At 31.3% G+C, this 21,122-nt stretch overlaps 4 protein-coding genes across 4 annotated transcripts; 1 reads left to right on the top strand and 3 right to left on the bottom strand.

Moving 5' to 3' along the window:
- Positions 1–816: 816 nt before the first annotated feature.
- On the bottom strand, positions 817–1,896 carry LOC108199336 (putative F-box protein At4g09190). The gene has a single exon (XM_017367117.2). The coding sequence runs from the start codon at positions 1,894–1,896 to the stop codon at positions 817–819; it is 1,080 nt and encodes a 359-aa protein (XP_017222606.1).
- A 5,294-nt stretch (positions 1,897–7,190) lies between these two features.
- On the bottom strand, positions 7,191–8,521 carry LOC108199180 (putative F-box protein At4g09190). Its single transcript, XM_017366918.2, has one exon. The coding sequence runs from the start codon at positions 8,398–8,400 to the stop codon at positions 7,288–7,290; it is 1,113 nt and encodes a 370-aa protein (XP_017222407.1). The 5' UTR covers positions 8,401–8,521; the 3' UTR covers positions 7,191–7,287.
- Positions 8,522–9,666: 1,145 nt separating this feature from the next.
- On the top strand, positions 9,667–10,386 carry LOC108224749 (LOB domain-containing protein 7). Its single transcript, XM_017399473.1, has one exon. It carries the CDS (start codon positions 9,667–9,669, stop codon positions 10,384–10,386), a length of 720 nt encoding a protein of 239 aa, XP_017254962.1.
- A 3,703-nt stretch (positions 10,387–14,089) lies between these two features.
- On the bottom strand, positions 14,090–15,296 carry LOC108212651 (NDR1/HIN1-like protein 6). Its single transcript, XM_017384376.2, has one exon. It carries the CDS (start codon positions 15,159–15,161, stop codon positions 14,349–14,351), a length of 813 nt encoding a protein of 270 aa, XP_017239865.2. The 5' UTR covers positions 15,162–15,296; the 3' UTR covers positions 14,090–14,348.
- Between the last annotated feature and the right edge of the window lie 5,826 nt (positions 15,297–21,122).

Here is a 21,122-nt window from a genome sequence, read left to right on the forward strand (position 1 = left end):
GTTATATCCACCTCTTATATATATTCGGAGGTTTTCATTTTTACCAAGCTATATACACAAATCAGAGTATACATGGTTAATGTTCAACTATTAATTCTCTATTTTATTTCTCCAAAAGTTTAAAATTCAACCGGATGAACATGTTCGGTATAAATAAGAGACTAATCTCCCTTCCTCAGCAAACATAAGACACTGATGACCCTTAACAAACATCACCAAAGACAATGACGATAAATATGATGAACTTGGATTCATATATAAACTTTTCCAAATGTGATACCATTACAATACAAGAACATAAATATTAAATTTTCTCCGATATTTCATTCATGAAATGATTGAATAACAGAAAGAGATGTAAAATAAATATTGGTATACATTCAAATGATTGCAACACACTATAGTACTCTGCAATACAGTCAAACAACTAAGGCATGAGTTGACATATATAACTGATGATCATGATATCAAAGTTCATACTTCTCATCTTTGTTATATGCCATTCAAATTACATGAATCTGGTGACAGTTTCAATTTCGGGGTAACTTTCTTCCCCCAACTCCTAAATTAACTACTCTACTAATACTCTGTTATTATAAATAATAAAGATTATAAAATTTATAAAAAAAAACAATTTATTCATATACTGAAATCGCAAGTAATACCTATGTAACCATATGTATTCATGAAAAACTTGATTCAAAAACAAACATAGCTAATTAGTTTTACACAAGACTCTCAGGCAAACTTGACACATACTAAGAACAAATGCGCAAAAACAATCCACAGTAATGCCAGCTCGCCAATTGAATTATCTTAGAAGCTCAAATCCTTGAAATCTTTGGGTGAAACAAGGGTCTCGGTGTACTTGACAACTGAATCCAACATTCCAACAGGCGCGGGTGAAAGAAGCTTCTTGGCATCTTTCTTTTTGTAGTCATAAAAGATTTTTTCACCATCACTTTTCACTACAAATTCCCCATCACCCAGATAAAGAAAAACCCAATCGATCTTCATACAAGCCCCAATATTGAACTTTTTAGTCCAACACACTCTGTCCTCACAAACATTATCCAACGTCCACAGACTAAGAACCAATCCATCGACGGACTCAAAGATCATTGCAGCCGAGCCTTCAAAATCCAAAACATTTGATTTTGAACGCTGCACGTGGTCGGGAACCGGATAGGGATATACCTTAAACACCTCTTTTTCCAAATCGAATGATAGCAACTCATTAGTACCTTCAAAATATGATACCTCTGTTTTGAGATCATGAACACATTTTGAATGTAAGCGAACTTCAATGTTCTTTAGGTTTTCAGGAACATGGATCTCTTTGAAACAGCCAGTTCTCGAAGAATACAAATCGGCTATTAGTTCATAGGAAATGTCCTCCCCTTCATCAGGAAGGAAATAAATATATATGAGACAAACTGTAAGCCTAAGAACCTTGTAGTCATTGCAAGCAGGATCAAACACGAACCCGAAATCACTTACATACTCAGCAGCTTCTCGTGCTTTCGGGGCAGCAATTCTTTTCATCTGCTTGGTCGATGGATTCCAGAAGTATATGACATTACCATATTTTTCCGTAAGACAAACAAGACCATTACAAGAACAGATCCAACGAACCTTGCCATTGCATTGTGGTGGAACGTTGAGTTTGACAGATTCTTGGCGAGTATCGACGTAGAGATTATCGAAATCTTTGTCAAGAAGGCTTAGGGTGGCTTGTTTATTCTGAGAATTGGTGAGAACAGCATTGTTGAATTGTGGGTCGGATATGATGGATCGCCATGACTTGCAAACGGAACGGAACCGTAGGAGTGAGATTACGGGTAAATATGAAAGTATTTCGAAGATCAGTTCTTGAGAAAGATAATACCGACTCATTTTTCCCGTTGATGATCAGCCAAATGGTGAATGAAGCTTGAATCAACCGATACACTTTGTAAACCCTAATATATATCCGGAAACAAGTTATAACCTATTAATCGGTTCACGTCCATCTAATGGTTTGATATCTAATACACGTAATTACGTAAAATTAGGGTCCGCCATTTCGGGTTTTGGATCGGGTTCGAGTTTGACAGTCGGAGGTTAAAAATTTTACCCCGAACCCGACCCGAAATTTTAATGGGTCAGAATATCCAACCCGAACCCGAACTCGAACCCAACCCTCACTACTCACGGTTAACTCGAACCCGACCCGAAAATTAATATTTATTAATAAATATATTTTTTAAATAATAAATAAATATTATTTTAATTCAAATAAATAAATTAATTTTTATTAAATTAAATAATTTTTTTATTAAATTTAACTAATAAATATTATAAAAATAATATAAATATATCTAATATTTATATTATATATTAACTTTCGGGTAATTTCGGGTAACCGGAATTCAACCCGAAAATGACCCGATTAATAGGTTATAACTTGTTTCCGGGTATATATTCGGGTTTAAAAATAATTTTTAATTTTATATTCATATAATTCTTATTTTATGCAAAATATTATTCGTATTTAAATTCAATAAAAAATAGAATTAAATTAACGATTTTTCTATGGTGTGCCCATGGGCACATGCTAAGCGCTGAAAATTTTGTGCTTAGATCATTTTGATTGGCTCCTATCTCTTGATAATGGTGGACCCCCTGCAAATACACCAACCACACCAATCAAAATTTCCCAAATATAAATATTTACGCGCTTAGCATGTGCTCATGGACACACACTAGACAAACCGTTAAATTAAATACGTTAACAACATTATTATGAAGTTCAAAAATTTGAATCTAGGTAGTATCATATGTAATGAAATATAATACGTCTCTTTTCAAGTTTGCAGGTCTTTGTGTACTTCTTTCCTCTTGAGAATAGATATAGTCCTCATATCAGTGTCTTAATATTTAATATAAATATTGATCGACTCAGATTTTTAATTCAAATTTCACTATCAGTTAATAATATTACTTGTTTAAAAATTATAACTTATCATCTTCTATATCAGCAAAAAATATTATGTTTTTGTTGAGAGATTGTTGAAAATGTTGCTTCTTTCTATTCAAAATACAATTTAATTTATTGTGTCTTAAAGACTATTACTTATAATTATTATGATGAGTTTCTTGCATGCTTATTTATATTGAAAGAGAAATAATGTAATATTTTAGCACGGGTGCAACTATAAATTTGGTTTTGTGAATTGAAAAAATGCTCAACTCTACTACAAATTTTTACTAGTATTTTTTAATATATTTTATCGAATATTTTACTGTATCGATGAAAAAAATAGGCCTCATTAAGAACCCGACAAAAGGATGAGACTATTAAGATAATGATAATCTTTAGCTGATATTATATACTTGTATATAATAAGCGTAAGGGAGATAATTTGGTCGCATGGTCCTCTGGTCCAAAAGCTTATCATCCGTTGGATCTTATATTGAACAAATAAGCACAGTTAGATTGAAACAAAATTAAATTCCGTTTTAGAAGGCAACTGATATCTATTTGCATGTTTATAATTCCTTTTCTGAATCCAAAACAAATTCTGTCTTTCACATGTATATGATTTTTTTAATCCTAAATAAATATTTCCTACCAGTTTTATTCGTAGAATCATATAAATCTCACCGTCACAATTTTTTTATAATATATTTTAAAATTAATAAGCCGGATTTATGTGAGGAACAGATACAAAAACTTTTTCTTAATCCAAAATAGATTCTACCTTCTTATTGCATATTTATAATTCCTTTTCTTAATTCAAAACAAATTATGTTTATTAATTTTAATTTAGAACCATATAAATTTTTTGAAAAATATTTAAATCACATTATAATAATTTTAATATAAAATACATTTATTAATATAATCTAATAGGAGTTGGCAATAACGTATTCCACTCAAAATATATTAAAATTTAATAGATAAAATTTAATACTTTGGCATGATACATACGAGAAAAGGAATTGTTTGATTAAAATAATTTATTTGAAACCATTAATGGCTGTGATGATGTATTTACCAAAATTCTAACTTGCAAACAAATCATAATTTCGAATTTTATTTTATTGAAAATTTTAATTTATTATTTATAAATTAAATTTTTCCACACCATTTAAAATATATTTAAAAAATTTATAAATAATTAAAAAGCTCCCGTGCCTTGCACGGGCTATAAGCTAGTATATATATATAGGGTCTTACTCTGGTACAAACTTTCTTAGCGTACAAACTACAAACTAAAATAAAAAATCTCTAAATCGAATCGAAATATAGTACATATGGTATGCAAATTGATCGTTGGGATATGAATAAAAATTCAGTGAAGTCGGATTTTGAAAAAAGTTTACCAATTAACGGGAAAAATTAATTTAAAAACGGAGGGGATTAGGTGGGAGTGTGTGTGTGAGGGTGTATTTGAGTTGTGTGTGGTTGCCCCTGCGGGGCCGTTAGATTAAATGCATCCAATGGCTGAGATTAAGGTTTGTAGTTTGTACACTAACTTAGTTTGTATTTGAGCACTTCCCTATATATATATATATAGAGTCCTACTTCAATAGAAACCAAATTAGCCTAAAAACTAAAAACCAGTTTCTGAACAGTTTTTTATCACTATTTTTAACTACAGAAATCACTAATTTGTACATAACATATCACTAATTTATATATAGCATATCTCACGGATATAAATATATATATACACACATATATGCAATGTATATGACCATCATCTTCACCCAAATCGTAATAATGGACCTCTTACCACCATTACCAGACGTTTCCATGATTTGACACCATTGTCTATCATCACCAATAGTCACATACATTTTTCATCATAACTTACAAAATTAACGACTACTTACCATCATCATACAACTTCTCTTGCGGCATCCTACCGTCAAGAACCTTCATACGGATGAAATTGATCACCTATAATCGATTATCAATAGTTTAGATAAGTAGATTTTCTCAATTTTGATAATAAAACTCGCTGTTTACATACTGTATAAAAATAGTGATTAGTGCAGTACAAATTAGTGATACCCGTAATTATAAATAGTGGTAGGGAAATTAGTTTCCTGTTTTTATTGTAAGAGGGGTTTCTATTTGATCATGAGCCTATATATATATAGTCTGACAATAAAAAAAACTTCAACTTATATAATTAATTATAATTTTGGCAAATGTTCTCTATTAGCTAAATTAATTAAAGTAAACCTTTTTATATAAATATTATGATTTAATCTATAAAATTGATCAAAATTTTATTCCTTTTAAAAACAATTCAATAAAAACAAACAGTGGCAGGTCCTGATATGCAAGAACCTGAATATTAAGTTTTCTCCCACATTTCATTCATGATGAGTGAATCAAATATGAAATGATCGAATAACAAAATATAAATGTGAAATAAATATTGGTATATGTTTAAATGATTGCAACCACGCCATGTTAAGTAGTCTGCAATGCAGTCAAACAACTAACGCATGAGTTGACATATATAACTGATGATCATGATATCAAAGTTCATACTTCTCATCTTTGTTATATGCCATTCAAATTACATGAATCTGGTTATCATCAATGATCAATGCAAGGTCGACCCGTTCCGCTTGTTCGTCGATATAATACTCTCCCACTCCTACCCGTACTCACGGAGGAGCCACCAATTAGCGTTTGAATTCTTTTCTGCCTTGCTCTGCTTACTTACTAATACTCTGTTATTAAAACTAAAGATTATATTCTATATCAGTCCCCATATGCTTTGTAATGGAGGATCACTAATTCAATGACACAACTTTAAACAAAGATAATTAGATCAACGATACTTATCCAAATCAAGTTTTACTCGTTTTAAAGTCATCTACTCATACCCTCGTCGTATATTTTTCATAATAATTTGATTTTTATTTTATTTGTTAGTATTAAGTTTATCTCTATCATAATTGTATTTAAAATTATATTATTTTAGTTAACCATCTAAAAATGATGGAATATCTAACATCAACATTATTTACGTTTTTGTCTCATTATAAAATCTTCTTTTTATCTTGTTTAATTTATTTTGTCATAATAAAATTACATACTATCTCTATTTCAAATTAACCTTTCTCATATTTTTTAGCCACATTTATTAGATTTTGACTAAAAAAATGTATTATATATAATTGTAAAATTTTATATTATTTATATAATAATTTTTAAATTTATCTTTTAGTTTCTAAAAATTATTAAAGGGCCATTTAATTGTTGACCGAAAATATGATTTGAGATGGTGAGTATATTTTATATATAACCATCTCGTTCTTAAGCATTTTAATTTGTTAGTATTATTTTTATTATAAATTATTTGTCCACTTTTTTCATGGTGTATGGAAGGCATACTTTTTTAAATTATTTTATTTTATAAAAAAATCAAATAATTAAATTTAAATTTACAAGTACAAGTTTTTAAAATATTTAACGAAAATCAGTGTTTGATATACCTAAAAATACCCATAGAATATAAAATAAAAAATAAAAAATTACTATTAGTAAAAAGCACTTGAAAAAAAATGAAGATAATAGAGAAAATATGCTACTGTAAAATAGTTTGATAAATGTAAAAAGCAAAATCTTCGTAAATGTAAAATATGTTTGACCAGAGTTATGTTTTACGTACAAATTCAACAACTACTCCTAAAAACATTACTCCCTCGGTCTCAATTTATAGGTCCACTTTGGGAAAAAAAATTGTCCCAAAATACTTGTCCCTCACTTCTTTCAATACAAATTTATCTACATATTAATTGTGATTTTTCTCATTTCTCAATGCACTAAATCCCTATATTTATTGTGATTTTTTTGAAACTCAACACTATTCTCACTTATCAATGCACTAATTAATGATACATGAGATAAGATTACATCTAACCAACTTTTTTCTTAATATGTGTGTTTATTCCAACATGGACCTATAAATTGAGAAGGAGGGAGTACTATGCATCGCACAAAAAACAAGTTAAGGACATAATAGTAAATTCTGATTACTGCATTAAGCAATTTCTTACTGCATTTAGCAATCATGAAAACAATTAATTCATACTGAAATCGCAACTAATCCCTATGCAACCTAGGTACATGAAAAATTTGATTCAAAAACATAGTAGCTAATTAGTTTTACAGAAGGCTCTCAGGCAAGCAAATGACAAATACTAAGAATAAATAAGCTAAAACAATCCGCAATAATACCAGAAATTATACCACGATTGCTCGCCAATTGAATTATTTCAGAAGCTCAAATCATTGAAATCCTCGAGTGAAACAAGGGTCTCCGTGTACTTGACAACTGAATCCAACATTCCAACAGGCGCCGGTGAAAGAAGCTTCTTAGCATCTTTCCTTTTGTAGTCATAAAAGATGTTTTCCCCATCACTTTTCGCTACAAATTCCCCATCACCAAAATAAAGAAAAACCCAATCGATCTTCATACCAGCCCCAAAATTAAACTTTTTAGTCCAAGACACTTTGTCGTCACAAACATTATCCAACGTCCATAGACTAAGAACAGATCCCTCGACGGCCTCAAAGATCATTGCAACCGAGCCTTCAAAATCCAACACATTTGATTTTGAACGCTGCACGTGGTCGGGAACCGGATAGGGATATACCTTAAACACCTCTTTTTCCAAATCGAATGATAGTAACTCATTATAAGTACCTTCAAAATATAATACCCCTGTTTTCAGATCATGAACATATTTTGACTTGAACCGAACATCTACTTTCTTTTTTAGGTTTTCAGGAACACGGATCTCTTTAAAACAGCCGGTTCTCGAAGAATACAAATCCGCTGTCAGTTCATGAGAAATGTCCTGCCCTTCATCATCTGGAAGAAAATATATATATATGAGAAGAAGCGTGAGCCTAAGAAGCTTGTAGTCATTGCAAGTGGGATCAAAAACAAACACGAAATCATGAAATAAATCATCATCACGAGCTTCTCGTGCTTTCGGGGCAACCACTTTTTTAATCTGCTTGGTCGCTGGATTCCAGAAGTATACAACATTACCATTCTTTTCCGCAAGACAAACAAGACCATTGCAAGAACAAATCGAACGAATCTTGCCATTGAATTGTGGTGGAACATCGAGTTTGACAGATTCTTGGCGAGTATCGACATAGAGATTATCAGAATCTTTCAAGTCGAGAAGGCTAATTAGGGTGGCTTGTGTTTTGTGAGAATTGGTGAGGCGAGCATTGTTGAATTGTGGGTCGTCGGATATCATGGATCGCCATGACTTGCAAACGGAACGGAACCGGAGCAGTGAGATTACGGGTAAATATGAAAGTATTTCGAAGATGAGTTCTTGAGAAAGATAATAACGACTCATTTTTCCCATGATCAGGCCAAATGGTAAGATGAAGCTTGAATCAACGGATACACTTTGCAAACCCTAATATAGGGAAACAAGTTATAGCGGAATAACCTATATATTGATCAATATTCAATATCGATTTAAAGCATGTTTTGAAAAATTAGTTCCTAAAAACAAGGGATATGGATCTCATTTATCACTATTTTTTGAATTTCTTTAAAAACTTGCCAATATATATAACCACCCACGAAGAAAATTCAAATTTTCAAATTTTGAAGTTATATCAAACATGAATCAAATAATCAGTTTAACACAATCAAAGAATCATGTAAATTGTGCCTCATAATTGACGGCGTAAATTATGACTCCTAATTAAGGGCGTAAATTGTGTCTATTTGAGAGCGTTAATTCTGTCTTAATTGAGAGAGTTAATATTTTATTAATTGTATCTTAATTAAGAATTTAATTGTCTCAATTATGAGTTATCATAATTGTGTAAATATTTTGATCACATGCATATATACGTGATTTTATTAATAATTAATTATTGGATATATTTTTATTTTTATTTTTATAATATATATAATCTGTTATATATATCGACTTATATTCTTTTTATTTCTTTTGTTTTATTTTCAGGACTCTTGGAAGAAGACGGGTTTTTCTTTTCGGACATTAAAGTTTTATTGTCTAAATTTCCCCAATCATCTTGTATGTCCGACGGTTAGATAATAAGTTTTCTTAAATGAAAAAATTATCACGGTGAATTGCCGGTTCATATTTGTGAGATTTTTTTATTTTTTTTGAGCAAAGAGATTTATTCTCAATTTCAAAAAAAAAAATTCATGTAATTTCTGTAAAAAAGAAAAGAAAAAAAATCATGTAATTGTCATGATATTTCCAGAACATAAGTTCAATGTATTGGCTTCTCATACAACTCCATCTTTGTTCACGTCATCTCGGTATTCCACAAATAATTTTAATTTTAATCCTTACATTAAAAAAGGTAACTAGAGGAACATTAATCTAAGGACGTGACAAAACAAGTCAACTCGGGCAGTTTTATTTCCATTACACCCACTAATCAAGTATACATTCACGTTCCCGTAATTATCTCCAACAAATAATTAATCATAATTATGCCCGATAACATATTTGTACACATTCATATATCTTTCCGAACTGAACACAGATCACGTCCATATCCAAACATTTTTCACTTTTCAAAAACACCCGAGATCTTCTCAAAACAAAGCCTATTTTATCCAACAGTCGAAAACATTTCCACAAATGACTGGTCCTGCTGGCGGATCCAGTGTGTCACAGGCCTGTGCCGCATGCAAGCACCAACGTAGAAAATGTGCACCTGAATGTGTATTGGCTCCGTTTTTTCCTCCGCATCGACAAGCGGAGTTTCTAAATGTTCACAAACTGTTCGGTGTTCGGAATATTATGAACACCGTTAAGAAAGTCGAAATGAGTCGTCGTGGAGATGCGGTTAGGTCTATGGTTCATGAAGCGTATTTCCGAGCGGTGGATCCGGCTGGCGGAGCGTATCGAATACTTAGTCATCTTCAACACAGGTATAATCATATGAAGGCAGAATTAGATTTAGTCCGCCAACAACTTGCTATATTTCGGTCGGTTCAAATAGATGGTATCGGTAGTGAACATATGCAACATCCTCCTCTTAATTATTCCAATTTCGGTCGAAAAGAATCTGCAGAAGCAATCAATCAAACAGATGATATTACGAGTCCTCGTATTAATATTTTACGTGGTGATATTATTAAGAAGGAAGGATCATCTTCAAACCGGGATAAGAAAACAATGCGGCTTGAAAAGAAAGGATCGGCTTCGAATTTGGATAATGGAACATTTGAATCGGCACCGTATGACGGTAACGGTAATACTAAGATCGATAACATCGACGAAAATCATTCATCATCTCGTAGTCACGAAAACGAAACGAATAGCCTGGAAGATGTAAAGCTAAATGTTCGAGATTGATTTCTTAATTTCATGGTTTGTCCTGTAAATTCTTTTTTTTATTTTGAAAGTAAACTGTTTCAAAAGTATATACGAAAATTTTAATAGCTGCTCTTGATTATAGTGCTATAATCTTATCGTTTTAGATTAGTTACCTCTAATATATCAGGAATACCAGAATACATAATTTAGCATCTTGTTCTTACATTTTACACACGGATTTGGCAACAGATACGTGCTCCCTCCGTCCCACTGAGATCTATACGTTTGGAATGGACACGGAGACTAAGAAAAGTTTATAAAGTATTATAAAGTAATGAGAAAGAGAAAGAAAAATAGGTAAAGTGGTGGAACCCATGCATATTTAATTAATAGATTTGAAAAAGTAGATGGAAGTAGTTAGTGAGTGAGATTTTTATATTATAAAAATTTACTATTTTGGAAAAGTTTTGAAATGTATAGAATTGAATGGGACATCCCGAAAAGAAAAGTGTATAGAAATCAAAGGGACGGAGGGAGTATAAGTTTAGTGTATGCCATACAATCTGCGTGCATGTGTTTAGTAATGGAATGAGTACTTTATGTTTAAAGCGCCTTGGGATGTTGAGCATCTCGTTATCAAGTTTTTATATTTTGTGCGCTTTGTTACGTGTTTTTTTAATTTTTCTAAGAAGGATCGATGTATTCCAAAGATGATGCTTCGATATCACTTTGATAATTCTGAATATTGGGTTACACAAGATATGTTAAAATCAATTACGATGTTATTATGTTTACAACTGATATATTGGATTATTACTACAACTTAAATATTTTGTGTGTTAAGCGATCTGGAAACAAAATGATTATTTGTTTAGCTCATTTTGTGTTCGAGAATCAGGTTGTAATTCACAATTCGAAAGTTTGTCTCGGATAGGTTTCAATATTTAAATGAATTTTTCATTTTCCGTCAAAAAATAATACACAGTTAGAGACTTATAGTTCCTCCAAAAAAACTACTCCGGTCGACTTCAATTAAAAAGTTCAGCATATATCTCCAATCATAGAATGATGAACTTTTTTACAAATTAAAAGAAAATAAGAATTAAACAAAATTGGTTAAAAGAATTGATGAGAAGAACTCGGCCGAGAATGAGCTTGGGCCAGGAATTGGGCTGGAGAAAGATAAAAATTATCCGAATTATGGTGCAAGACAACGTAGTGCGTTATCACTGTTCTGGAAGTTGGGAGGAGTGTATTGGATTGGGATTCTAAAGTTTTTTTTTTTTTTCATTCATGAAATTCGAGGGTATTCGATTGGGATTGTTTGAAATCCATTAAAATTTTGAGGTATTCGATTGAGATTTTAAATTATGCAACAAAATCTGGTAGTATTCAATTGGGATTTTAAATTATGCTGTAAAATCCGATGGTATTCAATTGGCATTGTTTAAAATCCATTAAAATCTGAAGGTATTCAAATGCTGATAGATTTTTTTGGATTTCATAAAATGATGGATTTTATGTTATTTTTCAGTGTATTTTAACTTTTATGAAATCCCACCAAAATTAATGGGTTTTGAAACATTGTGCTTAAATCCTATAAACTCTGCGACATTTTATCAAGAATCCACACAAAATCAAAATCACATACAATCTATTAAAATCCATGGCTAAAAACAATCCATTAAAATTACAATCGAATACACCCTCTCTTAATATCTTTTCCTCGCGAAGTAGCGCTATAGATTTGAAGATCCGTTAAAAACGTGATCCATGTAAACATTTTTCTACTAATTATTTTCAATTTTTTTTCCCAGTAAATAGGATTATATCCATTCTTAATCTATAAAATCATGCTTACTTAATTATGTATTTTTGTTAAACACGGTATTTTATATTTAAGGAACGAAAAGTTAAGGAGATCATTATTCTAGTTATCAAGACAGGAAAATTATATATTTTTTGATAACTCGATTCCAATTATTTTTAAAATATGACATATATATTGATGGGTAAATATTTTGAAAATATACCAAACTCTCGGAAGAAGAGAATAAACAAAATTCAAATAAGTTGGGAACAAAACACACTCAAAAAAAAAAATTATCAAACAAAAAATACAACGTCGAAAGATAGAAATTTTTATCTAATGAAAAGTATTAGTGAAAACAAGAACAAAATAAAGAAACCAATGGATATGAACTTACCACGGGTGAAAATCTTATGACATGTCAAGTAGAATTTTAGCTAAAAAGCATTTGCCCACAGCCCTCCCATTCAGGGCAAACTCAGTCGTGATTAAAAAATTTAAATTTGGGACAAATTACCCTAAATTCTCATCCAGCAGTTATCTAAAAACTGATCCAAATTTGGATAAGTGAATAGTGCTGATCCAAATTTGGATCACCACTGTTTACTGATCCAATTTAGATCACTTACTTTATTATAAAATAATGATTTTGTTTTATCTATATCTTTTGTTTATTGGACTTAAAATTATATTTAATTAATAATAATTTATAGTTAATGATTAAAATAAATGTTTTAGCAAAAACTGAGAATTTTCATTAAAATTAAAAAAAAAAGAGTACATGCATAAAAGAAAAGTACATGAAACGCATCAATATATTTTGTTTATTAATTCGAAATATTAGTTGCTTCTCTTTTTTATGAAATCAACAAACACATTATTTTGTTTAATAATATTATCAATTAAGTATATAATTTAAATATTTTGATTGATGTTAAAAAAATTATTTAATTAAATAAATATAATATAAGTAGTTAATAATGATTAAACATTTGATTTAAGATTAGATAGTTTGATATAAAATTTATGTAATATAATATACATAAAATAATTTGGATCAGAATTTGGATCACGCTGCTGGAGTTGGTCAGAATTGGTTAGAAATTTGAATCAGAATCAGAATTTAGATCAGTTTGTGATCCAAATTTGGATTTTTGGATCACAACTGCCTTGAATCAGAATCTAGATCAGTTTGTGATCCAAATTTGGATTTTTGGATCACAACTGCCGGAGATGGTCTCAGATGCTCGAATACAATCAAGTGGGTGTGGGTGCATTCAACTAAAATTTTACTGAATTATATATTTTATAAACTTTAGTGAATTATATCTTATTTAGATTTTATACGGATTCTAAATAGAATATCAAAAATTAATATAGAGTATTTAAGATTTAAACACAATCCTTTAAAATCTCGTGAATAATTTTGATCTTTCAAAAAACATAAGTTATGTGGAACAATAACGCAAAATCCATCATTTCGTAACAAAATTTAAAAAAATAAAGTATTTGAATACCATCATATTTTAATAGATTTTACTTTTTCGATAATAACAATTGAATATCGATGTTTAAGCTTATTTTAAAATATTGTTTGTATATCACCAAATTTTTAGTATAATTTATAATTTTAATCAAATATTTCAAAATTATGATATATTTCTTAAAATTCTGGGTAAAAAAACCTAAATTTCATGAATGAAAAGAATTATTGAAAAATATACCCCTAAAATTTAATTTGTAGTAACAGTAATTATTACCAATCTTCTTCAAAAATTAGAAGGGTTTAATTAAAATCAATACCAAACAAAAAAATGGTAGGAATAAATGGCTTATAAAGAAAAATAATAGGACTTGCCTGAACATTAGATGTAATAAAAACGAGAAAAAAGGTAGGAAAACACCCAGAAAACAAGTGGCCCGAGATGATGATAGCAGAAACTGTGGTTCATATATATCCAGTTAACAGACTATCATTACACATCACAACTCTACGCACCCTGTTGAAACATCCATACCCATCTACATTCTACACCACCAATCTACTCGAAACATTAAAATAACCAAACTCAATATATAAATATATATCGTATTTCTTTTGTGAATTCCAGAGTTCCATGGACCCGCAAACAAAAAATAAATTAATAAAGATTACAGCAAATTAATCGGTGTAAATAAAAAAAAACTAAAATTAAAATGTCCATTTCCAGATCTTGACTCTCAGATCAACTTTACATTTTGCTTTACCTACTGAAGCCACTGATGCAGACTTACCTTTGGGAGCTGTGACATGCACCCCTTCGCACTTAATTCTGATCCCCAGCTTTTTGGTCTTGAGATTATCGGCTTTTATAACGACTTTTGTGTCGAGAAGTACTTTTAGTGGTAGCCCGGATTTTTTCTTCAGATCTGATCGGAGTGAAGCGACGGAGTCGGCGTCGAGGACTTGAGATGTGCTGCGGAGAGATGTGTGGATGTAGGTGATGTTTTTGGGGGAGGAGGTGAAATTGGTGAAGGAGGATTGGCCGATTTGGACTTCGGAGGTGGTGATGGCGGAGATTTGGATGGGGAAGTAGGAGAAGGTGAGTTTTTTGTTGGGGTTGGTGGAGGAGAGAGTGAGGTTGAGCTTGGTGGTGAGGGTGGTGGAGTCGTCGGCGGCGGTGGTGAGGTTGAATTGGGAGAGTTTGAGGGAGGTGAAGGCGAATGTGGGGCGTTGGGGTCGGTAGATGGAGTAGGCGATGGCGGCGGCGATGGCGGCGATGGTGAGGAGGAGGAGGAGGATGAAGATGGACCAGCAGAAGCAGCAGCAGAAGTGGGTGCGGCGGGAGCGGCGGTGGCGGGGGGCGGGGTGAGGGGGGTTTTGGCGGTAGGGGTGGCGGAGGGGGGCTTTGGCGGGGGGGACGGGGAGGGGTTGGTGATGGTTGTGGTGGTTGGTGGCGGCGGGAGCGGTGGTGGTGGCGGTGCCGTTGGGTTTGGTGGCAGAGGGGTAGACTCTGTCAGTCATGGTTTGGGAAGAAGGGTGATAATGTGATGGAAGTGTGTGTAATATGAGTGAATGAAAATGTGAAAATATAAACGAGGATTATACACGAGGGATGGGATGGCTAGATGCTTGCTGCTTACAACTCACCATAAAATAGACTAATGCCCCTTCTTTCTATATATTTTCAATATTAAGCACCTCCTTGTAGCCAGTGTTGTAAAAATCGGGAATCGGACTTAGTCGGTGAAGGCACCGTCCAGCGATTAATCGGATAATCGGAGATTAATCGGAGTGATTAATCGGATCATTAATCGTAATCAATTTAATATTATTTTTTAAATTATATATATATTTATATAATTATATATAATATAAATTTATAGTCTTATAAAATCAAATGAATTGGTGATTTTTTATAACACAAAACATGATACAAGTCGAGTCATCTCATATATAAACTTGAATTTGATTGAATTTGCGAAAAAAGATATTGTAAATTTATGTAATTAGAATTTGGGAGCTAATGAAAGAATGAAAAGTAATAAAAACAACTTTAATTTATGTGTCATTTCCGTGCCTTTTGTTTATTTAAAATTAAATTTAAAATTTTAAAAAAGATTGCTTTTTTTTTTTTAAAATTCACCGATTTTTGACCGACTTTTTCCGATTAATCCCGACTTTTAACCGATTAATCCCGATTTTTAGAAAAAACGATTTTTTCACCGATTAACGCTTAATCGAGACGGTAGCCGACCGAACAGCGATTAATCGGCGATTAATCCCGATTAATCGCCGACTTTTAGAACACTGCTTGTAGCGGATATTGTATTCTCATACAATTCATCTTACGAGAAAATATCTTGTGATAAAAAAAAAAAAATCTCCTGTAAATACGAGTTTGTATTTGAATTTTCAGTCAAATCAGAATATAATCAACTAATTTACAATTTATTAAAATTTTATCATATATTTTGATAATTTGTATTCGAATTTTCAGTCAAATCAGAATATAATCAATAAATAACTAAAATATTTTTAAAACTAATCGTACATTTTTAAATAAATCCGGAATCTTTATAAGACTGTATTCAATAATATATTGAAACTTTTATGAAACAGAGAAATATTCATAGAATATACTTTTTCTGTTTTCTCTGTTTCGTTAATATTTAATTCAATATCAATAAGTGAATATATATGATTGTGGATTAAACGAGCGGGACCGGAAAAATATTTTGTTCGCTATAAAAATATAGTTTGTGCGGGGGAATGGGTCAATGAGAGTTACAGCAAAGGAAATTCGCAGTTGTGACGGTGCATAACGGCTCCTAATCCTCGGTCCTTTATAATATATTTTGTATTTTCTTTTCAATTTCCTTGCCAGCATGCATGTGAAGTGGAGTTCGAAAATTTATTTGCAATCCCAATAATTGAATAATAACTTTGTGTAGTTTTGCTTTCGTTTTTGTGTATGATGCTGATAGCCGTATAAGTTAGGGGCGTATTAGTTGTAAAACAAGTGGTCAAGCTCATAATGAGCTTCACGACACTCACGTCTCAAGAGGGAATTTTGGGTTTATGTGGTACTTGGCACGTTTGATTATTAAGATGGCCTCTAGTCAAGGGGGTGTGCTCTGTTGGTGTTGGTCTGTGAGCTCTATGAGCTCCCTGATTAAGTCAATGACACTTAGTTACGAGGATGATTAGGCACTAAGTGGACGTTTGGGTAAAGTTAAAATAAGTGATTTTTGCTTAAAGTAAAGAAATTGAGAATAAGTTAGAAGTAAATTAAGACTTATAAGTTGTTAAAGTGTTTGGCAAATAAGCAGAATTCTTGAAACAAAAGCTAATATTCCTAGTTTTTTGTAAGTGCTTCTTGACTTCTTACACAAACGGTACGAATAAGTGCTTCTAACTTATAATCAAGAAGCCGTACGTTTAAGCCCTCCCCAAACACCCCCCAAGTCTATAATAAGTAAATTGTGATTTAGTCGGTCAACCTAATTTTTAAAGAGAGAAAAAATAAATAAAATTTCTGTTTTAAAAAACGTTTAGTCTTAGTTTTTTTAATCAATCTAAAAAATCTTACGTAAGATGAGCAGGATGAGCAGGATGAGAAGTCGAGTTTGAACACGATATCTCTTTCTGTTATTGTGTATTACTGTTTTTAAATGAATCCAAAATAATCTTACGCATGACGTTGATTTGAATACGATATCTTGTATTATCATCCTGGAGTACAAATAAAAAAAAATATAATAAAAATTATGAAAAAATCACTTTTATAAAAAACTATTCAATTTAATCATAAGAAATACAAAATGTATTATCTGAAATGGAGTAACTATAGTCCAGTGCAGTTCATAACAATGATTTATCATAACTAGCGTGTAATTTGTAAACGATATTGCATTAAACATTCATTAATCAACAAAATCGGACAGAGGGTTTGGTGTCCTGAAACAATCACGTAATCACTTTTAAGGTGGTAAGAACTTGATCGTTTAACTCTCCTAACCACGATTTGGTAACCACTTGGTCTCACTGTTCTGCCTCATCTTTTTTAAACACGCTTTTTCTTTATTTGCATTTTGTAGATTTTGTTTCCTGCGGTGACTTGTGTCTAGATTCTTCTAATGGTTTGTCCATTTGGTCTTTTTTCTTTCTATGAGAAAGAATATTTTCTGAAAAACTTGTATTATCGGAGTGTGTAATATATAAAACCGTAAAAGTATCCTTTTACTTGGTTTAGAATAGGCCATTTTTACTTCCATGTACTCCCTCTTGCCCCAACTATTTTTTTTACGGTTTCATTTTTAGGGTGTCCAATTTAATTTTTTATATTTCAAAACATATTGAAAGTATTTAATGGCTCCATTATTTCCCTAATTTTTTTTCCCACTCTACTTTTACTTCACTACTCCTATTTCCTTTTTAGTATACATTTTTAATTTTTAATAAGTCTCACTACTTCACTCATTTTCATTTTTTGTTTTTATTATTTTATACATGTTTCTTAACTTCCGCTTTTAAATTATATGTAAACAAATGATCAGGACGGATGAAATACCAATGAAACTGAATTACACGTAAGAATGATAAAAAGGAATACTCTATTAAATACTTGTAAACAACACACTGTTCAAGAGCAGATCCGCCCCATTAATGGACACGGAAAACTAGAAGAAAAAGGCTTGCAGTGAGCGTATTAGCAAGTACAGCCACCGACAATTCTGAAATTCGGATGCCGTATATCAGGAAGCAATTTAAAATCAGGGTGTATTTTAGATCTGCTTCGATATGAAAAAAATAATATTGGGACTTTGAGTTTTGTGTTCAGAAATTATTATAAAAAATAAAAAATTGAAATTGTGAAAAATTGACATGTATAATATATAAATAAAATTGAATTTGTTTTTCAAATTGTTTTAAATGATAATCGAACAGTTACAATATGCTAGATAATAGAAAAAGCACACACAATACAATATTATTTTACTCCCTCCGTCTCATTTTAATTGTCACATTTTTAAATTACTGAAAATTATGAATCACTCTTTTATTATTTTAAAAAACTGAAAATTACATCTAAAGTAGATTAAAAGTTATTTCCGATGATATATTTTTTTAATTTTATCAATTAATAAAATATTAATAAATTTCAGCCAAACTTTAATCAATTTGACCGACACAAAACCAAATTTCACAACTAAAATGGGACGGAGGGAGTATTATGGAAAATTATCTCGTCAAAGACTCGTAACTAATTAGCTATATAAAGGAATTTTAAAATCAATAATTGTACTGGGGTTAATATCATTGCTTGTTTTCTTGTGGCTGCAAGTAGAGAGTACACAAAGTTCCCATTTTAGGAAGTTCCTACAGCCAGTGATGTCCACCAATTAGGAGTACCTCCTTTACATGATTATGGTAATCTGTGGAGTACTACTGCTTTATCATAATTAAATCTCCCGTGTGTTTCCAGCTGGATTGCAAAATCGTCCTTGGATGTTCAAGTTTTCGTTTTACTGTAGCGTAAAGCCTGCTTGAACTCGTTAAAATTAATAAAAGTTTTCAAATAATATCCATTTGAGTATTTTTGCTTTATTAATGATTTCTAGATTATTAAAAATATAATATCAAAAATGATGTATGGATAATTTATGGAGATAATGCCCTAAATAATATATTTTTTAAATGTAAGTGTCTAAAATATCATATTCTGCATTGCGTGTCCAAAATACCCAATGAAACTCGCATATTTGGTATGCGTATGCTTAGTTTAAAGTTTAAACACTGCACGCACAGGGCATTCACCTTGCTTTTAAGATCAAAGATACTAGTGTGGGACCTCTATCTAATTGCTCTTGTGCTTTACTCTGGATGTTGCTTCCCTGGATATGTACAGGGCCGAGATTTCAAGTGCCCTGTGTAAAATGCAAAAAATGTGCTCTAATAGTTTGAAAATATACAACTACATGAAATAATAAAAATTGAAACAAAACTTTAATAATCATATTACAATTAAAGAGCATAAAATATTTTTTTTTCATATTACAAAAATTAATTGAAAATTGTAAGGAAATAAAACCAGTACATATATAACATAAAATTATCTGAAAATTGTTCTTCTAGCATTTTTTGAAGCAAACCCACTAATAATATTTTTATAGTCTACATTTTCTAGCAAACTATTTTCATATTTGATATATATATATATATATACATGTATAAATTAAAAATGAATATAATTTAAAATAAATTAGTTACTAAAGATTGAATCATTATTTTAATGATATAATACTGCATATGGTCATCAAGAAAGGAAAACAATAATATAAGTAGTTAAATTAATTAACTTAATTTAATGAAGTCATTGAATTTAGCAGTTAAATTAGAATTTTACCTCAAGAGCAGGGTAATTGTGACAATTTTTAATGCAATTAATTTTCAATGCAAGTATTTATTTTTATTAACATTAATGATATTAGTATTTTTTAGAATTTATATAACTTATTCAAGATAGCATTTAAAAATTATTGAAGTGTATAATATTTTTCATTTATAAGTTTTTAATCATAAAAATAAAATTTACTTTTTTTGCTATTTTTTCATTTTGACTATACATATATATATATACACACTTGCATAAAAAAATGGGCCCCCAACATTTGAGGGCCCTGTTCCATTGAACACCCCGCACACCCTCAGGCACGGCTCTGGATATGTATTGCACCAAGCTTTCGCATCTTCTACATGCGTGTACTAGCCTTCGCATCTTTCATATACGTACACTACTGATAAGAAAAATAAATATGCACCCGCTAGATGCGTGCCTGTGACTAGACGGAGAAGATGTACTGACACTCGCATTTGTCAAATGCGTATTGCTCTAAGCGCATGTCCACAATGCGGGTCCAGTTAGGTATTTAGGACACCTATTTCGCTCGTGGTTATTTCGGGCCTTTCTCCTTTAAAATTAGTTAAAAAAAGCATTCACCCTAATTTATGGCATGTGGGTAATTTTTATCAAAAAAAATGTCTATAAAAATCGAGTCACCGTGAAAATATCTCGAATTCAAGCCTGTTTCTGATTTATTAGACAATTGATATTATTCATTAATTTTACCACAGACTTTGTAACCTCAATAATTTAACGATTTTCGAACACCATTCTCCAGTGGACTTGCGAATATGAATCTGGACTCAAGGTAATAATATTAAGATTGAGTCATAATGTATGCACGTATTACATGTTAGATGCATATGCTTAAAACTATTTGGAATAAAAAAAGAGAGAGCACATGAGAAGGGGTTCCACCAAGCTCGATCTAGTTATAACTCATAATGCAAATCAGGAAATGCATGTAATGGATAAAGAGGCTGTGTAGTGATTCTGCAGGACCAGGGCAGCTGGCACATGGAGAGGAGGACAATGGTCTTTTGTCCATTCCGTTGAGGCCCAGCTTTGAATATGAATTA

Source organism: Daucus carota, chromosome 1 (genome assembly GCF_001625215.2).
Source record: "Daucus carota subsp. sativus chromosome 1, DH1 v3.0, whole genome shotgun sequence".
In the NCBI taxonomy this organism is placed as follows: Eukaryota; Viridiplantae; Streptophyta; class Magnoliopsida; order Apiales; family Apiaceae; genus Daucus; species Daucus carota.